Genomic DNA, 25,850 nt, shown 5'->3' on the forward strand with positions numbered 1-25,850 from the left:
TACGCATGAGAAAATTAAAGACCAAACTAGTTAAAAATAGTGATATTGGTGGAAAAAACCTCAAGATTAAAGATTAGTTATTGTCTAATGCCTAATTGTTACACGAGTGGGAAATCTGGGCTTCACTGGTGTGAAATAAATTTAGAATGTTTTTTTTAGGGATGAAAACCCATGGCAATCCTCCTAACAAGAATAAGTGAGACAAACATATCAAAGGCAAGGTGCTGAGCCACCTTTATACAGTTTTATTACAAGATGTACCAGACATTTATGCCCTTGTGTCCCAGATGTGAGACAATTTGCATTAACTCAAACTGTAAAGGTTATCAACCCTTATCAGCCAAAGCAACATAGCAAGGGTGGACAAGTTCCCGAGACCTTTAACCCAAAACATATGTGCCAATCACATAGGCCACCAGTCAGAAACAATGTACCTTACCTGATGCAACAATTCACAGCCTACCACCATTTTTCATTTCTTTACATTGTGGCAGTGTGTACCCTAGAACCGGTCCACAGCAAAGTCAGAGGAGGATGAACAAGGATATTATTCACCATGATACTGTTGTGAGGAGTTAAGTCCTTGTTATAACAGCTAACTATACATACATGGCAAAGTTCTGTAATCTGGTGGACAAATAACAATTGCATTAAAATAATGAGAAAGGATGAAAGATTGGAGTCTGAAGTGAAGGGGATCAAAATGATCCAGACTGCAGTTCTTCCGAATTGAGTACTTGTTGACTTAATACAACATAAGGCGGTTCTTGCTAATACACTGTTCACCAAACTGCCTTAGTAACATTTTGTCTGGGCCCATACAGCTCTTTGTCAAACCAATATGAAGCAATAGGTGGCTGTGCCCTTTCACAGACTGACAATTCCCAGGAGAAGAGATAAATCTACCTCAGCTTCTACCCTTTCCTGTTCTTTTTGCAAACAGACACATCCCACAAGCACCATATCCTCTACACAATGGACAGCTTTATGAGAATGTGATAGTTCCTATTGTTGTAACATCCACAGAGACACAGGGTGAACCGCCAGTGCTGTTTAACCCAAAATATGAACATGTATCACTTACATAGTAACAAAAGTGTTTTATTTTACCACAAGTATTGCTGAACATATCCTATTCTCCAAAAATAAAGAAGAAACTTACTTCTGCTTTTAATGTGTAGGCTAGGTTTACTTTTAATTTAATGTTTGGCATTAGACTCAAGTGTGTTCTGTTTATTGTGAGTAAAGAATGTATTGCTGGAATAGATTTATATTGATTACTTCCAGTAAATAAATTACCGGTAATTAAAAAAAAAACCTTTACAACTGCAACTTTCAGAGATACTCAGAAAGGCATTTAAAGTATTTGTTTTCTACAGACCTGTAAATCTTACATAAGCATTGCAATACAGTCTCATAGCCCGGGGCCCCACAGTCTTCAGTCAAAGTAGTCTTCAATGTCAATGTTTGGGTTGAGCAGATCCTCTCCATATGGTGTCAGGTCCATCTGGTTCAGGATAAGGTTCTCAAAGGTCTCCTCCAGATCAGTTTCTCCAATCAGCACGGCTCCCACCATCCTCCCCTCACTTAAAACCACCTAAACCAAACACCAGAATGACAATTAGCCTAACCACTAGTCTCCACAGAAATGTTTTTTGTATTAATTAATGTATTGACCATAAATTATACAAATAAGTGGACGACAGTTGAAACCAAAAATTTACAAAAGACACACAAAGATGCACTTTTTTTCTCACTGTGTGCCTGACATGTAATCAGACTAAACTTTTCCTGTTTTACGTAAATTAGAATTACCAAAATTATTTCCGTTTGCTAAATGCCAGAATAATGAGAGCAGGGTTTTTTTTTAGACATTGTTTCATTACTTTCTTCAAAGTCAAAGGTTTGCATACATTTCATTAGTATTTGGTACCATTGCCTTTAAACTGTATAACTTGGGTCAAACGTTTTGGATATCCTTCCTCAAACTTCTCACAATAGTTGGCAGGAATTTTGGCCCGTTCCTTCTGACAGAACTGGTGTAACTGAGCAAAGTTTGCAGGCAGCCTTGCTCACACATGTCACATGCTTCAGGTCTGCCCATACATTTTCAATAGGATTGAGATCAGGGCTTTGTGATGGCCACTCCAAAACATTGACTTTATTAGCATTAAACCACTTTGTAACCAGTTTGTCAGTATGCTTTGGGTCACTGTCCATTGGGAAGACCCATTTGCACCCATGCTTTAACTTTCTGGCTGATGTTTTGAGATGTTGCTTCAGTATTTCTACATAATGCTCTTTCCTCATGATGTCATCTATTTTGTGAAGCGCACCAGTCCCTCCTGCAGCTAAACAACCCCTCAACATGATGCTGCCACCCCCATATTTAGTTTAGTCTGATTTCATGTCAAACAGTGAGAAAAAAGTATAGTTTACATAGTGTATGTAAACTTCTGGTTTCAGCTGTGAGTGTGATGTCACCCATAGCACTCGGCTCTAGTCAAATGAAACACATTGATGCTAGCAATTATGGGGGCAAATTTGGAGTCAAGTTGCATATTAGGAAAATCGACATTATCATAACAACCAACGAGCCAATCCGGAGCGAGGCTGTTGATGGTAATGACCCTTGCCCCTATTTCTCTGATTGGTTTACTCTGTGTGCCAATCTTGTTTTGAAATTACATTGTGATAAAGCAGTACCAAACTGAATTTAGTAAAAAGACCAGATAAAATGTTTCTTATGTGCTTCACCTTGACATATTCTTGTCCTTTGGTACAGCGTACAAGCAGCTCATGGTTAGGCCCTAAACCTTGGGCATTAAATTTTCCTAAGAGCACCACCTAAAATTAAAAAAAAAAAAACTGTTGACATTAACAATTAGCCTTCCAGAACATTTTTGAATTCATTATGATAATGCAGCAGATTGAGTAAAAAACTGTAGCATACCTTATAGTTGAAGAACTTTGTTATATGTGAGAAAAGTTCAAAGCAGAAGTCTAACTCAATGGACTCTGAAAGGGCATGTGCAGCCATACAGCGAGCAGCGTGCCAGCCCATCTGACGAGCTTGGGTCCACAACCGCATCTGAGCACAACACATACACAGAGCTCTGATGAAAACAGCAGACCTTTCTAGGCCAGGTTATAGGGATATGGAGATGATATTGCTATGCCTGGAATGTTCAACCCTGTAGCATTAAACATATCTATCTTCATGGAGACAAGCAGTGGACATCATCAGGCCAAATTACAGATGCAATCTGTACTACATTTTACACCTTTAATTGTAATAGCAATAAATATAGCTGCGCTTGATAAAATATAACACAACTGCTGCACTTTTGTAGACTTGTTAATGACTGACTTACTCTGCCCTTTATTAACTTCTAAACATTTGTTCTTTCCCACAGATCCCCCAATGAAGAAGAAATGGTTCACATGATTTAAGTCAGTTAGGCTTTAGGCCAAAAAGGAACAGAGATTTACTCAGAAAGGAGGTTAAAGATTAAGCCGTCAGTCTGATGGCATGCTGAAAATTAAGATAATACATTATTTTTCATACCCTTTTCAATTATGTAAACTGAGAGCACTCATTTGTTGCACAATTTAAATAAATGCAACCGTGCACACATACAACACAGCACATTTGCTAGTGAGTGTTAAATTATGGAGTGGAGTTTGTTATGTGTTTGCGTCTGAGTATTGCCAAAACATATAAATGTTTTCACTGTCACTCCTATGGCTAGCTGCATAGTAAAAATGTGCAAAGGGTTATTGCTCTGTATAGTTCCCTTATTTGGGGATTTACCACTCTCTCAGTAATTGATTGTGATTGTTTTGTTGAAACCTACTCACCTACTGAATACACCCGTTTCTGCCTTTCTGTATGATTGATACTTGATAACACTGGTAACATATCACTGATCTTATTTGCTATATTTATTACCTGTTGCCATAGTGGACTGTGTTTCCAGCATGCAGTGCACACATCCCCAGCAGCATAGATGTCCAACTCTGAAGTCCGCATCTGCTCATCAACCTGAAGACCGCCATCATTGGCCAGTACAAACTATAAAACACGGATCATTGTTGAGTAACATCAAGTGATCATAAAAATGTGCACCAAACATAACTTTAAATAAAAATATAAAATTTGTAAACAATAAGACAAAAAAGTAATAACATAAGAAAACAATGAATAGTCCCTCTGAAATGTTGGTTAATCTGCTTGTCTGCTATTGACCATCGTTTAGATTAAAGTATACTTTGAGAGTTTAGAGGGATTAACAAAATAGTTAATTTAAAGTGTCAGCAAAACAAACTGACATTATGTTACAGCTCCATACTTACATCATTGCCATGAAGAAAAGGGTCTGTGTTTGGCACGACACCGGTGGCACTCACAATTAAGTCACAACCATAAGTCTTGTCATTATTCAATTTGATATAAACTGGCCATGATCCAACTAAAAGCAAAGATGCAGATATTCAAAAAGAGCAAGTAAATAAGAGAAAAGTTTAATTTATATTCGCCCAAAGCATATATTCACATTCTCACCAGTTTCAAGGTTTGGTGCAATTTCAGAGACAAGCACATCGGTCGAGGTGAAAATCTTCTCTACCTCACACTGATATTCGACCACTACTCTGTGGCCCTCCTGAGTGCAGGGCATTATGTGAAGAACAGGACAAGAAAAGGTTTTATTTTATAGATTAGCTGTAAAGTTGTAAATGTCAATGCATGTCTATAGTAATGATCTAGTTATTAAAAGGGAGATTTCTATTGTAAAATCAAGTGTGTTTTTGTGATAAAACTCTGGTTGATTTTAATAAGAAAAAGCACACCAAACAAGACCAGACGAGTAACCCAATGTGAACTTCTGCTGGCATGCCTCAAGGTATTCTATTAATTTAGAAAATGTATTGGCAAACCTGTTCTGCTCCTTGTAGAACTATTCCTTCATGCCAGTCTGGGCCAAGGGCACTACCATGCTCAGTTGGAGCAGAGGTTTGCCTGTGGTTTTTCTCTGTAAAAAGGCAACTCCATAAGACAAAAACATATAGGACAGAGATCAGTTTCAGATTTGTTATTATCAACCTGCAGTGAAGGTATGAGCTGTGCCCCCTGCTGTTTCCTCAACTGTGTACCGAGGCCTCTTACAGGGGAAAGGTTTCTGTGCTTTGGGTGTCTCTAGTGACGGGATGAGGAACTGTGCTGCACCAGCGTCGAAGAAAGTGTTTCCTATGGCTTTGTCTTTTATAGCCCAGATCACCTCACAGCCTCGCACCTCATGCCTATTTAAAGCAAAAGGTATTATATGGCATCGGTAGAAATGTGTGCAATTATTTTATATACAAAAATGTGTAAATTGTAAATCAAACATCATTCCGCTTACTAGGCCTCTATTTATATTACTTGGACGTACACTAATTCTAGGGCGATGCCTCCATTTCCAATGAGAACAATTCTTTTAGCCTGAGATAGTCTCTTCTGGAAGTCCTAGATGTAAAAATAACATAATGAGTAGTTGTTTGTGGGCACAACAAAATTCATCAACTGCATGGACCTACTACAGTTAAATAGAGCTGGTTACTTTTCCATTTTTTTCCCCAGGTACCAGTACTTGAACCGCGCCTGATTGTCAGTGATAGCGCTTAAACGTTCAAGTTTTTGGTATCTATTTGCTATATAAATTATTATATAGAGAACGACAAAATAAAACATTTATATACCCAATTAAGAGCCATTTCTTTGAAGAAAAAATATTTTATATGTGTCTGGTGGAGAAAAAGTCAAACTTTGCAGTATTCTCCGATAAGACGTTAAAAGTTGTTATCAAAAAAGAAACATTTTTTTGAACTAGTTTTTGGAACAATTTTTATTTCCACTAACAGTAGTATCCACATTTTTTCCAATACTGGTAGCTTTTAATGGTACCTGGCATGACGGTTAATAAATAAATTCAGCACTTTAGGATGTTTGCTCTACCTACCTGTGCACTATCAGTGTCTCTTATTCCCAACACATATGGGTTGTCTTCAGTGAAGAGCTTTGGTCTGGCCCCACTGCAAATACAGAGTTTTTCATATCCATAGACTTTGCCGTCTGTAGTCTCCAAACACTGCAATTACAACAAAGACATCCACTACTAGTATCCAATTATTACTTTTACCATATGCCCACACGGTGGCAGTAGATGACGAACATCCATCTCAGTACTTTTCCTCATTATAACTTTCTTATTAAGGGCACAGTCAGTCATGCAACTGAAAATCAGGACTGTAGCCTGTTTGTTACTTATTATTTCAAATGTATAATTTCAGTGAATGAGAACTTACATGTGATTTAGCATCGAGAGCTTTTACAGCTGACAGTATAAATGTGAGATTGGAATATTTCTCTTCCAATAAAGTGAACGGTCGTTCTTCCACACTAAACTCTTCAAGGGTCTTGGACACCTGTCGCAGAAAGACACAATGGGGACAAAAGCAGTTTAGAGAATATTATTGTGTTTAACAATAAAACAGACCTGTTTAAAGTTTGTCACTGCTTTGATGTGTGGACCTGCAGTGATCAGGGCCAGATCCGCGGATGGAAACTGTGACGCCAGCTGTCAGAATAAACATAGTAGCAATAAACATGAGACATAGATTATTCTAAAGGTCTCTCAACAGCCGCATATAAATTTGAATCAACATTACAGTTTTGTTTACCTGTTCAACACAAGTTACTCCGGCGATACCACCACCGACAACAACGAATTTAAACGTCTTTTTATTTTCCATTACGTTAAAATATAGCTAAAGGCTAACAGTGTAGTGTTGGCTTTGTTAAATAAAAAGCGTTGCCATACAAGAGCATTTCCGGACATACGACATTTTGTGATTATAAATTCGCCTTCATATCAACACACAAGTATTATTTAGTTGCTAAACTCATTTTGTGTAAATTCACTAATCCTAACACAACTTTAGCATGGTCAAAGCGCTTGCTCTTCCGGAGAGTCCTGATTGGCTGTATTTTCGGCGTCACTCTGTGAACGCGGTGACGCCCCAGAGTTTCCCAGCATGCAACGTGAGACGCTTGAGTAAAGATGGCGGAAGGAGGAGCGGCTGATCTGGATACTCAGAGAGGAGAGATCACGGCACTCTTAAAAACACAGCTAAGGAAAGGGGACACTTGGTAAGACCTGATCAGACACTTTCCCAAATAGGCTATCTGTTCACTGATTGTCTTGTGTGAAGTTGTCATGGCTTTGAAATAAAAGAAAGTCTCGGCTACGGGCCGTGTTGACAGCTAGCTTCTTACATGCTAACACACCCCAGTCAGCTTCACGAGTTTAGAAGCTGGTATCTTGTTAAGGTTGATCAATGTATGCATTTTCACAAGAGGTCGCATAATCGCCACGTGTTTGCGCTGTGGAAAATGCATTTCTAAAATATTGTGCAGTGTCAACTTCATGTTGTGGTTGATTGAATCTCAGAGTGGTTGGTTTCGGTTAGATGGCTAACTGGCTAATTGGCTAGCATGTCTTTCTTTAAGTGGGTTGCCAGTGGGTTCAGGGCGGCGTCTGCGAAGACGCACCTGTCAAAATCACAGCCAGCTGGCTCGACATGCTGCAGCTTGGCGTGAACCCTACTCATGTTTTAACCATTAATGTATTTTCATTAGCATTTGAAGGTAGCATAAGTGTTACACGATATTCCGTTATGGAGACGATTCGTTATTTTATACATTTACACAGGTTATACACACAGTTAATCAAATAACTTAATTACTGAACCATCACATAAGTCGTAAATACAAAATATCACAATCTAAATATCTAATCAGCCCTAATTCAGTTGTACACTATTTTGCTTGGTCATGGCTGATTCCGTTATTGTTTCTGTAGGTATTTGGTCGATAGTCACTGGTTCAAACAGTGGAAGAAATATGTGGGATTTGATAGTTGGGACAAGTACCAGATGGGTGACCAGAACGTCTACCCAGGGCCAGTTGACAACTCTGGCCTTCTCAGAGGTAAGTCATATAGTACCTAACTATTAGGCATGAGATATCGGTTTACTGAGATAAGTGTTGTTAGTTCTATATGGAACCTTTTTTCTAGAAATGTTGGAAGTTTAGAGGGAAGCATACAAAGACAACATTGTCTACTAATTGTATAGATGAGCCTTTTGCTACTCATAGAACACTCTCCAGCATACCATTTGGTCTTTGTTGTTGGCTGTGAAGGCCACTGCTGGTCTATCCACATAAAATATGGTTTACTGTTTTCATACCACTTTGTCCTCCCTTTAGATGGGGATGTGCTTGCCATCAAAGAACACCTTATCGATGAGCTTGACTACATCCTGGTCCCCACTGAGGGCTGGAATAAACTCATCAGCTGGTATGGGCTGACGGAAGGTCAGAAGCCAATAGAACGAAAGGTAAACAAATGATTATTTGTGTTGATGAAAATATTTTAGTTTGTGATCATCATAACAATGTGCTGCGTTATAAATTAATTTAGCAGTCTGATCAAAATCTATATATTTTTTTATTTTGATTTGTGTCAAACTTTGTAACTCATGAACATCTATTTTCTAAGCAAGCAATTTATTGAATATACATTTCAAAATAATTCCATTAGTCATGGCATCATGGCTGCTTGGTTGGAGTTCACTTCCCCCTCTACGTCTGTCAGTCTCTCCCTTGTTCCTTTGCCCCGGTTTGGTTGATCCCTCCCTTTTTGCCATGTATGTCGTGGGACGTATCGGGTGGCTGCAGGGTTTCTATTTTCAGGCAACGTTCTAGATGACTGAAAAGCTACATGGAGCGATCTGCAAGACACAACATGCAGGAGGTTCAATATTTGTTTTCCTTCTTTTATTCTTGGCTTGCTGTCATTTTTAAATGAAGTAGACCACAACCTTAAAAACGGGACCTGTAGAAGAATTGTAGCTGCCGGCTTGCCCTCTTCTATGACTGTCAGTGGAGTGTTCAGCGTGTCCTTGTTTTTTTTAAGTGGAGGAATGCCGGCTGAGGTCACTATGAGAGATGGCAGTGTGAAATCTTCTGAGTGGAGTGTGATAACATGTGGCAGAGGCGGGACAATTAGTTGTTGGTTTTTTTTCTTTAAGATTGGTTAGTTTTGCAGTATATCCTAGCTTGCTAACACCTGGGTGCTATGCACATTGGTAGGATGGGACCTTAGACAACTAGAGTTTGGTTGAGGTGGGAGAGTGAAGGGGGGAGAAGAGGAGCTATATGTGTTCATTTTCCAGTTACATTTGTGAAGTTGGTATATTTGTGTGTGTGTGCTGTGTGCTAAAGTCTCAGTGGTGTAATAAATAGGCTGGGACCCCTCAGCTGTCTGTGCGAAGTGCTGCTAATTTAGGCATCTCACTCTGACTCGGCTCCTATCAGGACGGCAAATGGCAACCGTTGCATCAAGACAGCATACTAAACTTTATCTGGTTGAAACTGAAACCAACACAACAGTGGTCTTACTAGGCATTCCCTTGTCATTGACGGGTACAATTACTCACATGGTTTATTATAAGTATGTTGTAATAATAGAAAAGTGTTTTTTCATCAGAAGCAGGTTTATTCACTTGAGGTGTTTGTTGTTTTTTTGTTGTTTAAACTGACTTGGTACATGTTTTTGTATGTACTTAAGTGTGTTTTTAGATAGTAGTATTCTTGCTGTTCTTTTAAAGGTGGTGGAACAGGGTATGTTCGTGAAGCACTGTAAGGTGGAAGTGTACCTTACAGAGCTTAAGCTGTGTGAAGACAGTAACATGGACGATGTGATCACCAGACGCTTCAGTAAAGCTGACACAATAGGTAAGATTCATACATGCGGTATTAACACATGGTGGTGAATGTGTTTGTAGTATCATTATTTAAAAGGATGTCATTTTGTTATACACTACTATTGCTGTATTTTGGGAATGTTAAATTTATTTTGTATATTAAAGGTGCACTATGTAACTTTCCTGGTGGCAGGTTCTTCACCAGTTTGTCTCCATGGAGAGGCTATTGCTTTGTCAAGAATGTTCCAAGTATGGCGTTAAATGTATCTCCATTGAGACAAGCAGGTGACACCACCAGGCAAAGTTACAGATCAGAGGCAACCCTGCTTATTGCACTGTAAGAATGCTTGTTCAACTTGGTGGTATTTCTGACCATTAAAAACGCCTGTAATTGATTAAATGCCAGGTGGCTACATTTAATAACATGCGCAAAATGATATTGCTTTCATGAACACAAGTAGGTAGCCTTTTTTTTTTAATGGCACCTTTCTGACAACTTTCTCTACTTTATTATAATCTCAGGTTGTAATATAACTTGTCTTATAGATGACATGGAGCACATAGTATATATGTATAAAAAACTTTATTTTTGTTGATGTACCTTCTAGATATGATTGAGAAAGAGATGAGAAAGCTGTTCAGTATCCCAGATGAGAAGGAGACACGGCTCTGGAACAGGTACATGAGCAACACATTTGAGCCTCTCAACAAACCAGACAGCACCATCCAGGACGCTGGGCTTTACCAAGGACAGGTCAGAAAATTCCCCTTTTTATAATGAGACAATTGGTGTGAAATGAGAGAGAGACATGCCTGCCATTCTGCTTTAAAAAAATTAAAGTTGTTTCAGTTTCTTTTCCAAAGAAAATTATTATTATTATTATTATTATTATTATTATTATTGGAACTATTGTTATTCAACTGTTAGTCTTCCTTAGATGACATTAGACACTACGACTTTTCTGTGCATGAAAGTATGACCAACAGTTGTGTGGTAGTGTAAACTTCCTGTAAGCTTGAATAAAATGTGTGTGTGGCTTTTATATGAACTTGTTGACAATAATGGTGACTTATTGATTTGGAATACATAGGCATGTCACGATAACAAATTCTGAAGTGTGATATATTGGTAAAGTAAATATAGATATGAAAAATTCAGAAATCATATTCAGAAATATTTTGTTCCCCCATGATCTTTTGTACTGTGCATGTAACATGGCTGGGTGGACTTTTGGCACACACCTGATCATCAGCTCTTCAGAATAATATCCATATAATCAAGATTCAAGATATTTTTATTGACACATTTTACAACATTTTTATGAGCTGAAGGAAGTGCTAGTCAGGAGTTACGTCATTTTAAGAGGGAGTATTATGCAAAAATCAACTTTTTGTGCTTTCTACCATCTTATATATGTTGTTTCCTTTCAGTGATTAGCGATTTCTCCCAGGCACTATTTGTACCCTCCTCACGTTTAGCCGTACGAACCTGTACAAGGCTCGGTCCACAAGCCTATGTCACTCATGCTCCTGCATGGCCAAGAACAGGATACAAAACATTATGCTACTACTTCACAAACTTGATGCAATGTGTAGTAGTTTCATTTGCAGAATACATGCTGATTGTGTTGTGGTGGCACTCTGAAAGGAGGGACTAGCATTTTTAAAACACTAACTTTTTAGCTTTCAATAAACCCGTTGCTCTTTGCTAATATTCACATGCTTTTTAATACGGCAACTAGGGTGAACTAGAATCATATGCACAGGTAAACGGAACAATTTTGAGCCTCGATTTAAACATTATCAAAGTAGAGGCCTGTCTTTTAGCTCACCCCTCATTAACAGTAATTCACTTTGTGTGAAATGGACAACTACCAATTCTGTTCTGTGTTGGTCTACTAGTAATTATTGTCACAATTATTTTAAGGGTAATGTATTTTGTGTAAAATCTGCCTTTACCTTTAATGTAACCTGCAGTTTTATGTTCAAACACAGATATGCTCTCTTTTCTCCACACACTTCTCCAAATGTTCAACCTTGGCCATACACTCAAGTCACCATATCTAACCAGTAATCAACCTCTTCAAACACTATAAAGCTATTAGAAATGTGAAACAAATGTTTTTTTTCTGTACAGGTTCTTGTCATAGAGCAGAAAAATGAAGATGGCACGTGGCCACGAGGCTCAACAGCACCTAAGTGAGTCAATGCTGTGTCTGTCATTTATTCAGCTGTTACTTTAGGACTTTGTATCTTATGCAATTCCTTGTCCCTTAGTTAGTTATTTTACTGGCCTCACAGAAGAAATTTCTTTGGAACAGGGGAGCTGCTCAAAACATCAGACGTACAACCATTCCACAATACCAGACCATACCGTGATAGCAGTGAAACATTAAAAAGCCCTTAAACACAAATGATCTGTATAAAACAGACACAGTCAATTCAAACAGTATATTATCATAGAGAAAAATATCTGTTTTGTAACTGCTCTCTCAACACTGCACTACTACATGGCTCTGTCTCCAATGCACCTGGTCATTTGCTCCTTCTTAAGACTTGATTGCAGTTTCCCACACTTTGCTTGCCTTTTTGTTGCCGACATATCCCTTCACTTATTTCATCTTTTGATTTAAACAGCACTTGCACACCTTTTTTCTTCTGAATGAGCTCCTTATTTTCAACTCTAACTCATAACCTATTCTTTATCTTTTTGAAGGTCATCTGGTGCTTCCAATCTCTCTGCTTTGCCAAAGATCTCGCCTTCATCTCTCACAAACAATCATAACAGCAGCTTCAACAGCAGGAAGTAAGGCTTAGTTGTAGTTTGATATGTGAAGGGCGGGGCTTCATAGCAACAGCCAGAGGTCAAATGCAAATAGTAACCTGAATGTAGATTGTAAGGTTCACTGTGCAATCAGTGGGCACTTTTTAATACAATGAGCAAACTTCTCTGATCTAGAAATTACTTCTACTTACGGTAGCGTGGCAAAAAAGTTATTTTTCTACAGTTCTACTGTTCCAACTCCAGCTGTTCAGTTTTTTTGCTTGCTAATTTGATAAACAGTTTTTAGGTTTGTTTTCATTTTTGTGACGTCACATTTAGTCCCGCTAGATCTCTACTGGAACAGTTATTCTATCATTTTAGGATAACCAGTAACTTTATTACTATTTATTACCCAATGTTTGTACGTTATTTTGTGTTTATCTCTGGCTGTTGTACCATCTCCTAATTGTGCTGTTTCAGCTGTAAAAGCTAGTGGCACAGAGGGGTGGGGTTTACAGGGTAGGGGCGACAGCAGAGCTCTCCACAAACAGGCTAGGTACCTCCTTGTGTCTGCTCTTCAACTATGATGAGTGGTATAAATTTGATTAAGACACCAGTGAGGACTATCGCAAAACCTTTTTGTTTTTTAGTAATTACCAAGGATCTAAAATTGTGTACAATCAGTCTTCATTTGTTCAAACTGTATAATTTATATGTGGGTTCTAAGAATGTTCCACAGTTAGAATGTTGATGCAGGTAATCTATATGCATGATTATTGTTGAGTGGGTGACACCTGGAGGCTCTGACTACTCTGTGCTGCTGACGGAGGAGGGTGGAGTTTTGCTGTGGTCTCCTTTTCTGACCCTGCCTCCTCATAATGGGTGTGATTTACTGCATGCTGCTTTCTGTGTGTGTGTGTGTTTTAGATGTAGCATTAGAGAGCACTGCCGGAATGCACAAATAATAGCCACAAGCAGAGCCACAAGAAAAATCAATATTGATAGAGCCACGGCCCATTTCTCCTTCATCAGTAATCTTTGAGCAGCATTCTGTTTGCACATTGCCATTTCACAGTTTTTCATTATTACGGTAACTGGACTGAGACTTGGTTACATGAATTTTACTCTCATCCGCAGACTCGCTTGTCCTTGATTCTGTAGTGTCACTGCTACCTTTTCCTAAATTATGCATGGCCTGCCTTCCAAACAATGTGTCTCTGCATTCCATAACATTTGTCTTTTTGATTTTTTTTGCTGTTTTGTGCATGGAATCTTGCGGATTTATAACAGGCATTTTTGGTTACAACTACTACCTCTTTTCGGGCTGGCAGGGCTGGTTTCCCTGTGTCTCTCCCTTCCTCTCGTCCCCCTTTCTACTCCTCCTCTCCTACAAAGCCCATTGCAATGCACACGTTCAGCACTGACCTTCAGAATATCTGATCTGCTGCTGCCTCTGCCCATATGTAACCTCTCTTATGAAAGCTGTGTAATATCAAGGTCACTATTATTTATTTAAGCCTGTTAAAAGCTCTCATACAGAACGTGAACATAAAAAGGGGAGAGTTGTAGTGCATGCCGATCGAGAAATAAGAAGAGGGTGTAGCTTGACAGGCTAATCAGAAGCATGATAAAATGATCTGAGAGGCATTTGTGTGGTTAGATGAATAATATGAATGTACATGTGTGAGTGAATGCGTGAGTAAGGGCCGTGGATACTGCAGATTCAGCTGTATGCAGTGAATCAGCTGCTCCCTCTGTCCCCGCCTCATTTCTCTTCTGTCAGCCCCCCTGTACTGTCTACCCCTCCCCCCCCCCTCCCGCCTCTCTCCTCCCTCTCGCTTTCAGTGCACCTCTAGCTTTGGTCGCGTAGTCTTGAGCATCCTTACTGCTGCTGATGCTGCTATAAATATCCGCTTGTAGCCGTAGAGCAGCAGAGAGCAGCAGGCAGGCCATAAGGAGGAGGACCAGAGGACAGGACGGTGCAGGACACAGGGATGCAGCGTAGAGTGAGGACAGGACTGACACGGGAAAGAGACGGGGGCAGAGGTGAACTAGGGAGTTAACTCGAGGTGCAGAGAAAGGTAGTTTGGTTAGGTCAGTATTTGGTCAGCATTTGTTTCGCTCTGTGTTGGAAAGTCAACCTGAGGCCTAAAAACATGTCTTCACCTGCGACTGGACCTTGACTATGCTGAGCGGTCTTAACTTGATGCAACAGCAGAGCTCCACCTGGACTTATTTACCAACATTTGAACTACTACAGCCTGCGCCTGCTTTGGGTCCTGTCCACGTTGTTTTTAGGTCTTTTATGAGGACATGAATTGGGCGGGGGCCGGGGTGGGGCTGAGATGTCATGCTCCTGTGCTGCTGGTGGTGCCTGAGGCCGGAGGCAGTGGAGCTGGATAACAGGAGAGTGGAGCGCGTGCTGAGCTGTGAGCCCGCTGCCCCTGCTGCCATCACAGCGGTTTCTATCGACCAATGGGAGCCAGCCACAAGCAACAGTACTGTAGCACACTCCCAGAGGTCTGGTGCTCCGCTCTACTAAGGGATAACATGCTTTGTTTATTTGACAAGAAGCAGTGAGAGTCCTAGCATTAGTCAAGTTGGATGTTAAATACTTTTCATATTCTAGAGAAGTATCAGAGTGGCAGCCTAACTCTCTTGTTTTGAATGTGTCTTCTTTTTAGTGTGAAAAACTCAAGCTACAGCCTCGCATCCTACCCGTACAGCAACAGTTACAGTGACTACTCAGACCAGACCCGACAAAGTGAACGCTCTGGCCTCTGTGGGCTTTCGAACCTGGGCAACACCTGTTTCATGAACTCTGCTGTGCAGGTAAATAGTTATTCAGATTATGTAGTATGTATAATCTGTGAAGTGAAATTGGATTTTTATATTTTGATCTAATGGCTGTGTCCAATGTTTTTGCACTTTCAGTGTTTAAGCAATATCCAGCCCCTGACAGAATACTTCCTCCGAGATAAGTATGTAGATGAACTGAATGAAGACAATCCACTGGGCATGAAGGGAGAGATTGCACGCTCTTATGCTGAGATGATCAAACAGCTGTGGTCAGGCAAATACAGCTATGTCACACCAAGGCCTTTCAAGGTACTTTTATACAACATGTCTCACTATAATAACAGGAACAACTTGTTGATGAAACCCCATCTTTATCTATGTTGTCTTCAGACACAAGTGGGGCGCTTCGCTCCACAGTTTTCCGGCTACCAACAACAGGACTCTCATGAGCTGCTGGCCTTTCTGCTTGATGGTCTTCACGAAGACTTAAACCGGATCAGAAAGAAGCCTTACATACAACTTAAAGATGCCAATGGAAGACCTGATAAGGTAAAAACAGAACAAAATATACATTGTTTCATTATAATGTAGTTTTCAGGTAGTTTCCTTTTTTTTTTTTTTTTTTTACTGTTTCAGGTTGTTGCAGAGGAGGCGTGGGAAAACCACATAAAAAGAAATGACTCAATCATAGTGGACATATTTCATGGACTTTTCAAATCCACTTTGGTGTGTCCGGTTTGTTCGAAGGTCTCTGTCACCTTTGACCCCTTCTGCTACTTGACATTGCCATTACCTATGAAAAAGGAGCGCACTATAGAGGTTTATCTGGTTAGACTGGACCCTCTGGCCAAACCCACACAGGTAATATTGTTGTCCATATTTGAAAATACACGTGTGTGGTAAATGTATTAATGACAGTACACTTTGTTTCAGTATAAGCTGACCGTGCCAAAAGTGGGATACATCTCTGACCTTTGTACCTCTCTTTCAACCTTGTCTGGAGTGCCTGCTGAAAAGGTATTCTACTTTTATTCATATCTGATTATAATGTTACAATGTTTAATCATCGGTTGTTAAAAATTATTTCAAGCTTTAAAATATTTTCTGTTGTTCCTCAGATGATTGTAACTGATATCTACAACCATCGCTTTCACCGCATCTTTGCCACAAATGAAAACCTAAGCAGTATCATGGAGAGAGATGACATCTATGTGTAAGTGTACTTTGTCTCTGTTAGAAATATATGAAAAGAAATACATTTTATTATGACAATCCACTCAGCCCTCTAATCTCTGGCTTGTGTAGCTCGTTTTACTTGCATACTAGTATAGCCCAGAGAAGACATAATTGTAATTGGTCTGTTTGTTGAATGTGACATTGGCCACATATATTTAAGCAGCCTCTTAATTATTTTAAATTAAATTGTGGACTGCACTGCACAACCTTTTTACAATCAATAAAAACAAATATTCCCTAGTAGGGGAATAGACAAGGCAAATCAAGGCAAGTTTATTTGTATAGCACGATTCATACACAAAGTAATTCCAAGTGCTTTACAGAATAAGAAAGACATTAAAATCACAATACAAACAAATCAAAACAAAAATAATCATAAAAATTACATTAAAAGTGAGTGCCGAATAAAAAGCTTTTAATATGTAAACTAGATTTTTCCTTACCTCTTGTGCCCAATAAAAAATTACTGTAATGAAAATATGATTGTAATTACCACCAAATAAACATAAAGTAACTGCTCATAAATAAATGAATGTTGTGCTGTAGGTTTGAAATTGCAGTGAACCGGGTGGAAGACATAGATCATGTGGTGATCCCAGTGCACTTGAGGGAGAAGTATAAGCAGTCAGGCTACAACCACACCAGCACGCCTTTGTTTGGACAGCCATTCCTCCTCGCTGTCCCAAGAACGCTCAGCGAAGACAAGCTCTACAACATGCTGCTCCTGCGTCTCTGGTACTAACTTGTTTTTAATTTCATTTGCCAAATTGTTTCACTTTTTATGATGACGTAGAAGTGCTGTCTGGTGTCTACCATATTTTTGGAAAGCCATCAGGAAGCAATCACAGACCTCATTAAAGGGACTCTAATGGGTACTATAAAAGAAAATGGTTTTCTGTTTGCAGCCGGTTTGTGCGATCTTTGGTGGAGGAGGAAGAGGAGGAGGAAGACTGTGAAGAAACGCAAACAACACAAAAACAACATACAGTCAACGGGAATGCAACCAATGCAACTAATGGAGTGTTGGAAGAGGGCTCACCAAGTATGTGGCATTGATACATAAATCACCTTTAAAGAAAATGTGAAACTAAATCATGTATTTATAAAAACAAAACAGCCTTTACACTGAAATGCACGATTGTAGAAATAGAATTTCCATAAAAATTTATTTTGCTGATAAGGAATAATGCCTGCTGCCATAGTATGAATAAATAAATGAATACCTGGCTGGCATAAAAATTAAGGATATATTAAGTCTTATTATAGTATTTGTCTAGGAACAGGAAAGAACAAAATTATACTGGTATTCTATATTATGTTTTGTGTCACACTGATCATTGAGGTGCTACACTGAATAGAGTCAGAGATACAAGTCGCGTGTTATTTTTATTATGTCCATGAAGTTAGATGTTGATGAGGCATTTGTTGACATTGTTTATTATAAATTCTAGGTGAGATGGAGACTGATGAGCAGGATGACGAGTCAAGCCAGGATCAGGAGCTGCCCTCTGAAAATGACAACAGCCAATCAGAGGATTCAGTGGCCGGAGACAATGAATTAGAGAATGGGATGGTTGGTCAACAGAACTCCACAAAGGGGCAGCAAACCTCTGGACACAACCAAAAGAGACTTTTTACATTCCAGTTTAATAACATGGGCAAAACAGACTTCACTCTTATAAAGGACGACACCAGGCAGATACGATTTGATGAGGGCCATCTTCGACTTAGCGGCAAGTAAATCTGTGAAAATCTATTAGAAAAAAAAGGCCTAATGCTTCCCTTTTTAATTTGAACATGGGAAAATAAGTATGAGACACATGTAAGGTCATGCTGTGTGAAGAGATGTGAGAAATGAATTTATGTATGAATGAAAAACAATACAATAAAGGCCTACTTATTTATTGTCGTTGTTGCATTCTCCTTACAGATCGATCTTATCTTTCCTTGGATTGGGAACCAGAGATGAAAAAGAAGTACTTTGATGAGACTGCGGTTGAGGTAAAGACTTTTTGACTGTATCATTCATGTAGCACCTAGGTGAGGGTTTAAATAAGCTTGTAGTATCATTTATCAAGACTACTTATTATACTTTATTGTTTTAGTATATTAAATTGAGTAATTAGATGTACCTAAACACTTCCCGGAAACATATATATGCTTCTGAGACGATTAGACAATGCTCCAAATAATCAAAAACATCAAAATGACACAGGCACACAATCCTGTTTATGTATAGCCCAAATAGCCATCATTACATCACTAAATCAGTTGACGATTACTTCAATAATCAGTTATTTACAACAAATCAGTTAACTTGTCTCAACACTAATCTCATATGTACTCCTGTGTTTACTGTATTTCTGCAGGACTTTGACAAGCATGAAAGCATGGAGTACAAACCACAGAAAAAGGCTTTCTTCAAACTTAAGGACTGCATTGAACTGTTTACCACAAAGGAGAAACTGGGAGCAGATGACCCATGGTAAAGATTATTGTCCTCTGTAAACTCGTCTGAGGGCTGCACATTGTTGTAAATCCCCTATACTCAGAATATGTGTTTGATTTGCAGGTATTGTCCCAATTGTAAACAGCACCAGCAAGCCACAAAAAAGCTGGATCTCTGGTCTCTGCCTCCTGTGTTGGTGGTTCATCTAAAGCGTTTTTCCTACAGCCGTTATATGAGGGACAAACTGGACTCTCTGGTCGACTTCCCGCTAAGGTATGTCCACTCAGCACAAAGGCAAAATGACAGTATAATAGCTTTTTTTGTTTTTTTGTTTTTTTTTCTCAAGCAGCAGTTTCCTCAGTCCACACATTGTTATGTAAGCTCAGTGTTTTTGTGCACTTGATGATCTGCAGTTTCCGCCATTGTTTTTCACAAAATTCAAACTGAAGCTGATGTCTCTCTATGGCTAAGTCCAAATGATTCAGTTAGGTTTTGCAAGTAAATGAGTAAATGTTTTGAGTACATGCACATTACACCATGTTATATACACTGTATATCATATGGCTTGTTACAGAAATCTGCATTATATAAAGCTGCATGCATGCCAAAATATATATTTAAAATAATGGTGATATGTGTGAAGAGTGATCCCTGCATTTGTTCAAGAGCTGCAAAAGGCATACTTGTAACTGTACTATTGCACCAGCCATTCTCTTGACTATGACTTTATTTTTGAACTAGCTGTTTTTTTGTGTTGTTTGTAGAGATTTGGACATGTCTGAATTCCTCATAAACCCCAATGCTGGACCTTGTGTCTATGACCTCATTGCTGTGTCCAACCACTATGGAGGGATGGGTGGAGGCCACTGTAAGTCATCACTTACAATAATACTTTACTTTCATACAGCAAAAAATAAATAAATCAATGTTCTTGTGAATTTGCTTTGTACTCAATAAAATGTGCATAGCTGAGAAGAAATTCCCAATTAATAATCTAGGTGAATTTTGTGAGCATTGGATACTGATGTACTATGTAAGGCAGGGGTCCCCAAACTTTTTCCTGTGAGGGCCACATAACTTTTCGCTTCTCTGATGGGGGGCCGGGGTCAGTTTGTAACAGAAAAAGTATGACAATTGCAGGAGTGCCTAAACGTAAAAAAAATATTGTTTTCAAAAAAGCCACACATAATCAAATAACCCTTTCTGGATTCTTCACAGAACAAAAGTCAGGAAATAAATAATACTATTAATGAAATAAATAATAATCAAATTACCCTCTCTCGGTTCTTCACAGAAAAAAAGTCCTTTACATAAACTTTCACAACATAAACTTTCTGTTGTGGCGTGCAGGTCCAAGTTCAGCTTAGTTGTCAGAGCAGAATCTTTTACTTAAATGACTCATATGAGCAGTCTCTCAAAGTTCTTGTGTTCCTTCTTTATACTCCTTTTGTAGGTTCCAGTAGGCTTGTAGACATTGCTGTTTGCAGCTCTCTCTCATCAACTTCCCTGTGAAAACCACAAAGCAAGCAGGCTGAAAAACTGAACTAAGTGATACAGCACCTACACAGCACAAACAGTACCACTACCAGTATGGTTGTGGAGATGGATTTTATCCCAGTAGATCTTATTTTGATTATATTTGTTTATACTCAGAATGACTCATTAAAGTCAGAAAAGTGAGCTTACCTTTGTATGTTCATCAGTGTGAACTGTGGGGCTGCATCTGGCTGGTGAGAAGTTGAATGTCAGGTTCCATTTTAGTCACTGCCAGTCTCAAACACTGATGCAGATGTTCATCTGTCAATCTTGATCTCATTGGGGTTTTCAGCAGTTTCATGAAAAGGTTACTAACTAAATAGTTACTAATGAAAATAGTTCATAACTAAGCAACATTTTATTGCAAAAGTCCAACTTTATTATCAAATACAAATGTATGAAAAAAAATCAAAATGCTCTCTGGTATTGTTCAGGGGGCCGGACCAAATGCGGGCCGTAGTTTGGGGACCACTGATGTAAGGGATTGTGTAAGAACATGTTATTCCACTTGTTGCAGTGTCACATTGTATTTGAGATGGGTACAGTCTATCAACTGAATTACAAAATAAAGTGTTTTCATAATGTTTCAGATGACACATATCATTGGCTGTATGAACTTCTACTAACCTAAATCATGTTTGTTAAGATACTGCATATGCCATGAACAAAGATGATGGAAAGTGGTACAACTTTGACGACAGCAGTGTGTCGCCCGCTAGTGAAGATCAAATAGTGGTGAGTCCTTATTTAAATAACCTCATCATCCCTGTGTGTCTGCATCAAAGGCTGCACTGTTTGTTTGTTCACTTGCGGCCATTTGAGGATCATTATGACATCGCCTGAAAGTGTGAATATTCAAAGCCCCCCCCCCTGCTGTGCTGCTACTTTCTCAACTGTTGTACTCAGACTGCATTTGTGGGTATTTAGTTTTCATTTAGTGTGTAGGGCAGCGGTTATGCTCAGTAATTGGCACACATTATTGAATATTTAAAAGGAGAAAGACCTCATTTAGTATCATTAAGACTTTTCATAAAAAAGAGCGTTGGATATTGTTTATGGGGTTGAAAACAGATCTTGTTGCAGTCGCTTGGCAGTCATAACTACGTGTAACTAAGTGTAAATGTGTTTCACACATCTGATACTTTTTTTTATTTTTATTTTTGCAGTCCAAAGCAGGCTATGTATTGTTCTACCAGCGCCAGGACACAGTGAAAGGCACGGGGTACTTTGCTCTGGATCGAGAAGAGGAGGAGGAAGAGGAGGAGGAAGAGGAGGGAGAGGAGGGAGAGGAGGAGGATGCCAACAATGCAGACTCTGAAGACTGTGCAGACCGACCACGGAAGAGCGTATCCCCATCTGCTCCTCAGGGAGCACTGTCCTCTGCTGCCACGGCACAGAGTGATGAAGAAGACTTGAACGAGAACCACAATAGCAGCAATGACAATGACCAGCAGGCGGATGATGAGGAAGAGGACGAAGAGGAGACGCCCAATCGAGATGTCAACATGAAAATCAACTGAGAGACTACATACATGGGAAGAGAGACTGGGCTCTTTCCATCTAAAGCCATATGGACACAGCATGGCAGCAGCGGGCGCCATGGGGTCCCACGCCGCGGCCCGTGATTAGCTGCTGTGGGGGCAGAGCCTCTGTGGGATGAATGCTGATTGGTCAGGGTACATAACACTAATGAATCAGGGCCCTCCTCTGTGGTTGGATCACTGTGTGAAATGTGTGAGTGTAAGGCCACGTCCATTTGTTTAGGTTTTGCTTGCTCTGAACAGTCACTGAACAACACCAGGGATATTCTTACTATTATTATTATTTGAAGATTTATCAGATTTAGTTTGGCTCTCAGATGGGTTTGTTTTCAATGTTTTATATGCAAGTTTGAGAGCAATGACTTGTTATATCATTTTATTATCATTTAAAACATGTATATATTTTAAACACTGAATCCTGAGGGGTTTTCATGGTGGGCTAAGATATTTTGAACTTGCACAATCGGCAACCATCCATGTTTTATGTCTTTTTGCCTGTGAAACTGCAATTATTAATAGACCTTGTCTTAGTGGAGTTCCTCATTCACACTCGCACAACAGAAGCTTAGGACATGCTTTTTAATAAGCCAGTAATAACATGTTCCTGAGGCAAAAGCTTAAATGGGCGCTAAAACTATATGACAAACAGCCAAATTGTCTTAGCATTGCACTGCTGCTGCTATAATTTTTTAGGTGCGTTATAATAAGTTAAGACCTTGCTTTTGCTGTTTTAATTTATACAGTAGTTTTCATAGTTTCTTTGTTTGGCATCCAGTAACTTTCCCACCCATGTCCTTTTTGCACTCCCTATCATTTATTTTAAATTGATTATGATACTATTACAGTGTCCATAGTCTTAACTAGCCTGACAGAATCATAAAACATGCTATTTGTTTATGTTATAATAATCTAGGAAATATCCTCTTGTTTTATCTTGTAGTGCTGTTAAAGTTTCACCATGGCTCTGCTCCCCTTCTCTTGTCCTTTTAGAGGCACTGTTGAGATTAGGAACATTGGTGACAAATTGGGTTGGATTGTCTCATATTTGTATCACCTCCGCCTTAACTCTTAATCTCAGAGCTGTCGTCTTTAGAAAACATTTTTGCACATCACTATCAGGCTGTCTTTCCTGCATGGCCCCTTCCTTTACACCAAACACCAGTGTAGGAATGTCCATATATGGTTTGTATGACTTACTTGTTGCTTCGTCATTGTTTTATCCACAAGAGGGCCAGAATGTATCCTCAATGAAACACTGACCCGTAAACCATTGATGTGGTTCATGCCTTTGAAATCTTGAATGGCTCTTGCTGTTGTGTTTGAATGTGGTGGGAACGTGCTCTTGCCTTTGATATTAGCTGTATGAATTATTAGGTACTGCTGAATGGGGTTAAATGTACAATGGTCCTGAGCTTTGAGGAGATGGGGTTTTGGAGTGGGGTCGGTGAGCGGGGGTACTCTGGGGCGAGTCTGCTCAAAAGGCCCAGAGCTTTAGGGGCATGATACAGTTGAAATATTTAGTGACACTCCTCCATCAGTGTGAGACACATCTGTTGTCCATGGGGGTTTGTGGCTTCATTTTGCTCTATTCAAGTTTATCATGCCTTAATGAGCATATGTGCTTATGAGCCTATGTGCTTTCTGTCACCGCTGCCTTGCCTTTCGGGCGACTCGCTCCATCTTGAGGAACATGTGACTGCTACTATAGGCTTATACAATATTGTACATAAGAGTTCACTCTGTGAGTGCACATTTGATAAAGTTTATTTATTTATATGTAAGCATTTAATAATACAGTCATATTTAAACCTTCGACAAGACCTGAGACTTTGAGGGAAGTGTGGTTCAAGTCCACACACACATACACACATTGCCTGTGCTCTTGTCAGGGAGGTAATATTTTTAACAAAATGGATGCTTCTGTTGTTTTTGGACTTTTTTGTAAAAAATCTCCAGACATCCTTGTGCATGACATGACATAGTGAGGTTGCCAGGTTCGGCTGCACTTGAGTTCACTTGGGTTTACATTTGAGATGTGCATGTGTATTTATACACAATCTTCAATAAAGTTGTGTAACGCTTTGCTGGCACTGTGTGTCACTTCTTGTTGCTATAAGTACATTATATCTAGCAAGAAACTTAAGATTTTTAATTTGACAATAAAGAATTTTAATTGTATTATTGTAATCGATACTTGATTCTTGATACTTGATTCTGGATACTTTGATATTTATGTTGGTCACTGGGCCTCTTTGCCATGTGTAACTGTCACGTGTCATTTTTGTTTAAACCTGTTGAGGACTTTGCCCCAACCCCAATGTCTAATGTGAGAGAATTGGAAGCAGCAGCAGCGCGTACGGCTGGAACACGGTGTTCTCGGTGAGCTGTGAGGTTCCAGTCTGTGCACAGCTGGGAGGTTCCCCTGAGCGGTCCCCTGCTGACCAATGGAAGGAGGCGTGCAAAGAGCGCGTGCAGAGACAGCGGCTCACTCTGTCTGACATCCAGTCCAGTCTTTATGCGCCAGGATCATGGATCTATATTAAGACTTTCTATATTAAGATGTTCTTATGCTTCCATTGCCACGACTGTCCCGTGTACACAATCTACACACCAGATTGATTTTATGCGCATTTTCAATACCACATATCTATTATCTATAATTAAGGAATTTTCTTGCTCATAGACTGAGTAACAGTCTGACTACACTGAAATCTATGTGTCATGTTTTTATCACAGAAATGATGTTCATGTGTTTCAGCTTTCTGTTGTTTTTATTAGGTCAGTTCAAAAGATATAAATATTGTGTTATGAATTCTTAATTGCAATAGGGCTGGATTTTCATCATTTTGAAACTCATTGAGATTACATATCATGTGCCTAAGGCTGAGACATTTATTTTCAAAACAGGCCACCTGATGGCGCACGACTACCGCACATTACGTTCGTGTTTTTCCTACTTCAGAGTGGTACATCTTCAGTTTTTCCCCATCTCTGGTGCTACCCACCCCCGTCCTGACGTTCCCCGCGAATTTTATCCACGCTGCTCCGCCACATCCACTCATTCTCCACACCTTCCTGGCTGTCTTTACCCGCGCGGAAAACTGGACTGGAATGTTTACGCATACGTGTCTCCGCACTGGATATTTTTGGTTCGGTTTGGGTCGTCCTGATGGCACCAATTTGGGAAAGACAGAAGTTTGAACCAGTCGGTGCAGAGCGGGGCAGAGACAACAATAGATTATAAAATAGTCTGCTGCAGTTGAGCTGCAAGGTGAACGCTTCTCGAGGGGCGCGTGGATTCCAGCTTCATACGTTACGTTTAGGGGTAAAATGTGTCAGACTATAGTCGATTTATCGTGTGACCATCTTGCTCGATTGTTTAAACTCACATTTTTATATTTGTAAATCAAAATGTGTCTTATGGTTATTTAGATATGTAAACCTCATCAGCGTCACCTTAGGGCTAAGCTTATGTTCTAGTATGTGCATGTTGAAATTATTGTTTTGGAGCTTCCAATTATACTTTTTAACTTTACCCGTATTGGATTCCGCCAAAGTCTGGCTGTCAAACCATTGTGTCTGGGGTCATTTAAGGAAACGAGCCTCTGTGGGGAAGAACGTGCCATAGGTGGATTCCACGAGGTGTTTTCTTCCTCATTCACATGCTTTGGGTGGGGTTTTGTCTCGTCTTGCAGCGGCCACGTTTTACGCGCACGCC

The 25,850-nt window shown here is 39.5% G+C and overlaps 2 protein-coding genes across 5 annotated transcripts; one reads left to right on the top strand and one right to left on the bottom strand.

The window, feature by feature from the left end:
- Positions 1–210: 210 nt before the first annotated feature.
- pyroxd1 (pyridine nucleotide-disulphide oxidoreductase domain 1) lies at positions 211–7,015 on the bottom strand. The gene is made up of 13 exons (XM_033990276.2): positions 6,721–7,015; positions 6,537–6,617; positions 6,346–6,465; positions 6,000–6,128; positions 5,433–5,506; positions 5,105–5,301; positions 4,939–5,033; positions 4,565–4,664; positions 4,357–4,472; positions 3,953–4,075; positions 2,954–3,091; positions 2,758–2,847; positions 211–1,597 (listed from the first exon to the last, which is right to left on the bottom strand). The coding sequence occupies exons 1-13, from the start codon at positions 6,790–6,792 to the stop codon at positions 1,439–1,441; spliced, it is 1,494 nt and encodes a 497-aa protein (XP_033846167.1). The 5' UTR covers positions 6,793–7,015; the 3' UTR covers positions 211–1,438.
- Positions 7,016–7,065: 50 nt separating this feature from the next.
- Positions 7,066–24,215, top strand: LOC117392325 (ubiquitin carboxyl-terminal hydrolase 15-like). 4 transcript variants are annotated; one of them, XM_033990387.2, is made up of 22 exons: positions 7,066–7,189; positions 7,902–8,029; positions 8,309–8,439; positions 9,712–9,838; positions 10,416–10,561; positions 11,945–12,006; positions 12,524–12,613; positions 15,256–15,403; positions 15,506–15,679; positions 15,761–15,919; positions 16,007–16,231; positions 16,304–16,387; positions 16,489–16,583; positions 17,153–17,341; positions 17,512–17,648; positions 18,058–18,339; positions 18,537–18,607; positions 18,976–19,091; positions 19,179–19,328; positions 19,820–19,923; positions 21,238–21,326; positions 21,758–24,215. In XM_033990387.2, exons 1-22 carry the CDS (start codon positions 7,101–7,103, stop codon positions 22,109–22,111), a joined length of 3,150 nt encoding a protein of 1,049 aa, XP_033846278.1. In that variant the 5' UTR covers positions 7,066–7,100; the 3' UTR covers positions 22,112–24,215. The 4 variants fall into 4 exon arrangements, with proteins under 4 accessions (XP_033846278.1, XP_055087442.1, XP_055087444.1 ...); XM_055231467.1 differs by lacking the exon at positions 12,524–12,613; XM_055231468.1 differs by lacking the exons at positions 7,066–7,189; positions 7,902–8,029; positions 8,309–8,439 and adding an exon at positions 8,790–8,855.
- The last annotated feature ends 1,635 nt before the right edge of the window (positions 24,216–25,850 follow it).

Source organism: Periophthalmus magnuspinnatus, chromosome 23 (assembly GCF_009829125.3).
Source record: "Periophthalmus magnuspinnatus isolate fPerMag1 chromosome 23, fPerMag1.2.pri, whole genome shotgun sequence".
Lineage (NCBI taxonomy): Eukaryota > Metazoa > Chordata > Actinopteri > Gobiiformes > Gobiidae > Periophthalmus > Periophthalmus magnuspinnatus.

What these genes read in the sequence shown, in the direction of transcription:
- LOC117392325 (XM_033990387.2), top strand. Translation starts at nt 7,101, where the DNA reads ATGGCGGAAGGAGGAGCGGCTGATCTGGATACTCAGAGAGGAGAGATC. An exon ending in CCAATGGAAGACCTGATAAG is followed by an intron (nt 15,920 to 16,006) that starts GTAAAAACAGAA and finishes TTACTGTTTCAG; the next exon opens with GTTGTTGCAGAGGAGGCGTG. An exon ending in ATGCTGCTCCTGCGTCTCTG is followed by an intron (nt 17,342 to 17,511) that starts GTACTAACTTGT and finishes TTCTGTTTGCAG; the next exon opens with CCGGTTTGTGCGATCTTTGG.
- pyroxd1 (XM_033990276.2), bottom strand. Translation starts at nt 6,792, where the DNA reads ATGGAAAATAAAAAGACGTTTAAATTCGTTGTTGTCGGTGGTGGTATC. An exon ending in CTCTCGATGCTAAATCACAT is followed by an intron (nt 6,129 to 6,345) that starts GTAAGTTCTCAT and finishes TTGTAATTGCAG; the next exon opens with TGTTTGGAGACTACAGACGG. An exon ending in AGCTCATACCTTCACTGCAG is followed by an intron (nt 5,034 to 5,104) that starts GTTGATAATAAC and finishes GCCTTTTTACAG; the next exon opens with AGAAAAACCACAGGCAAACC.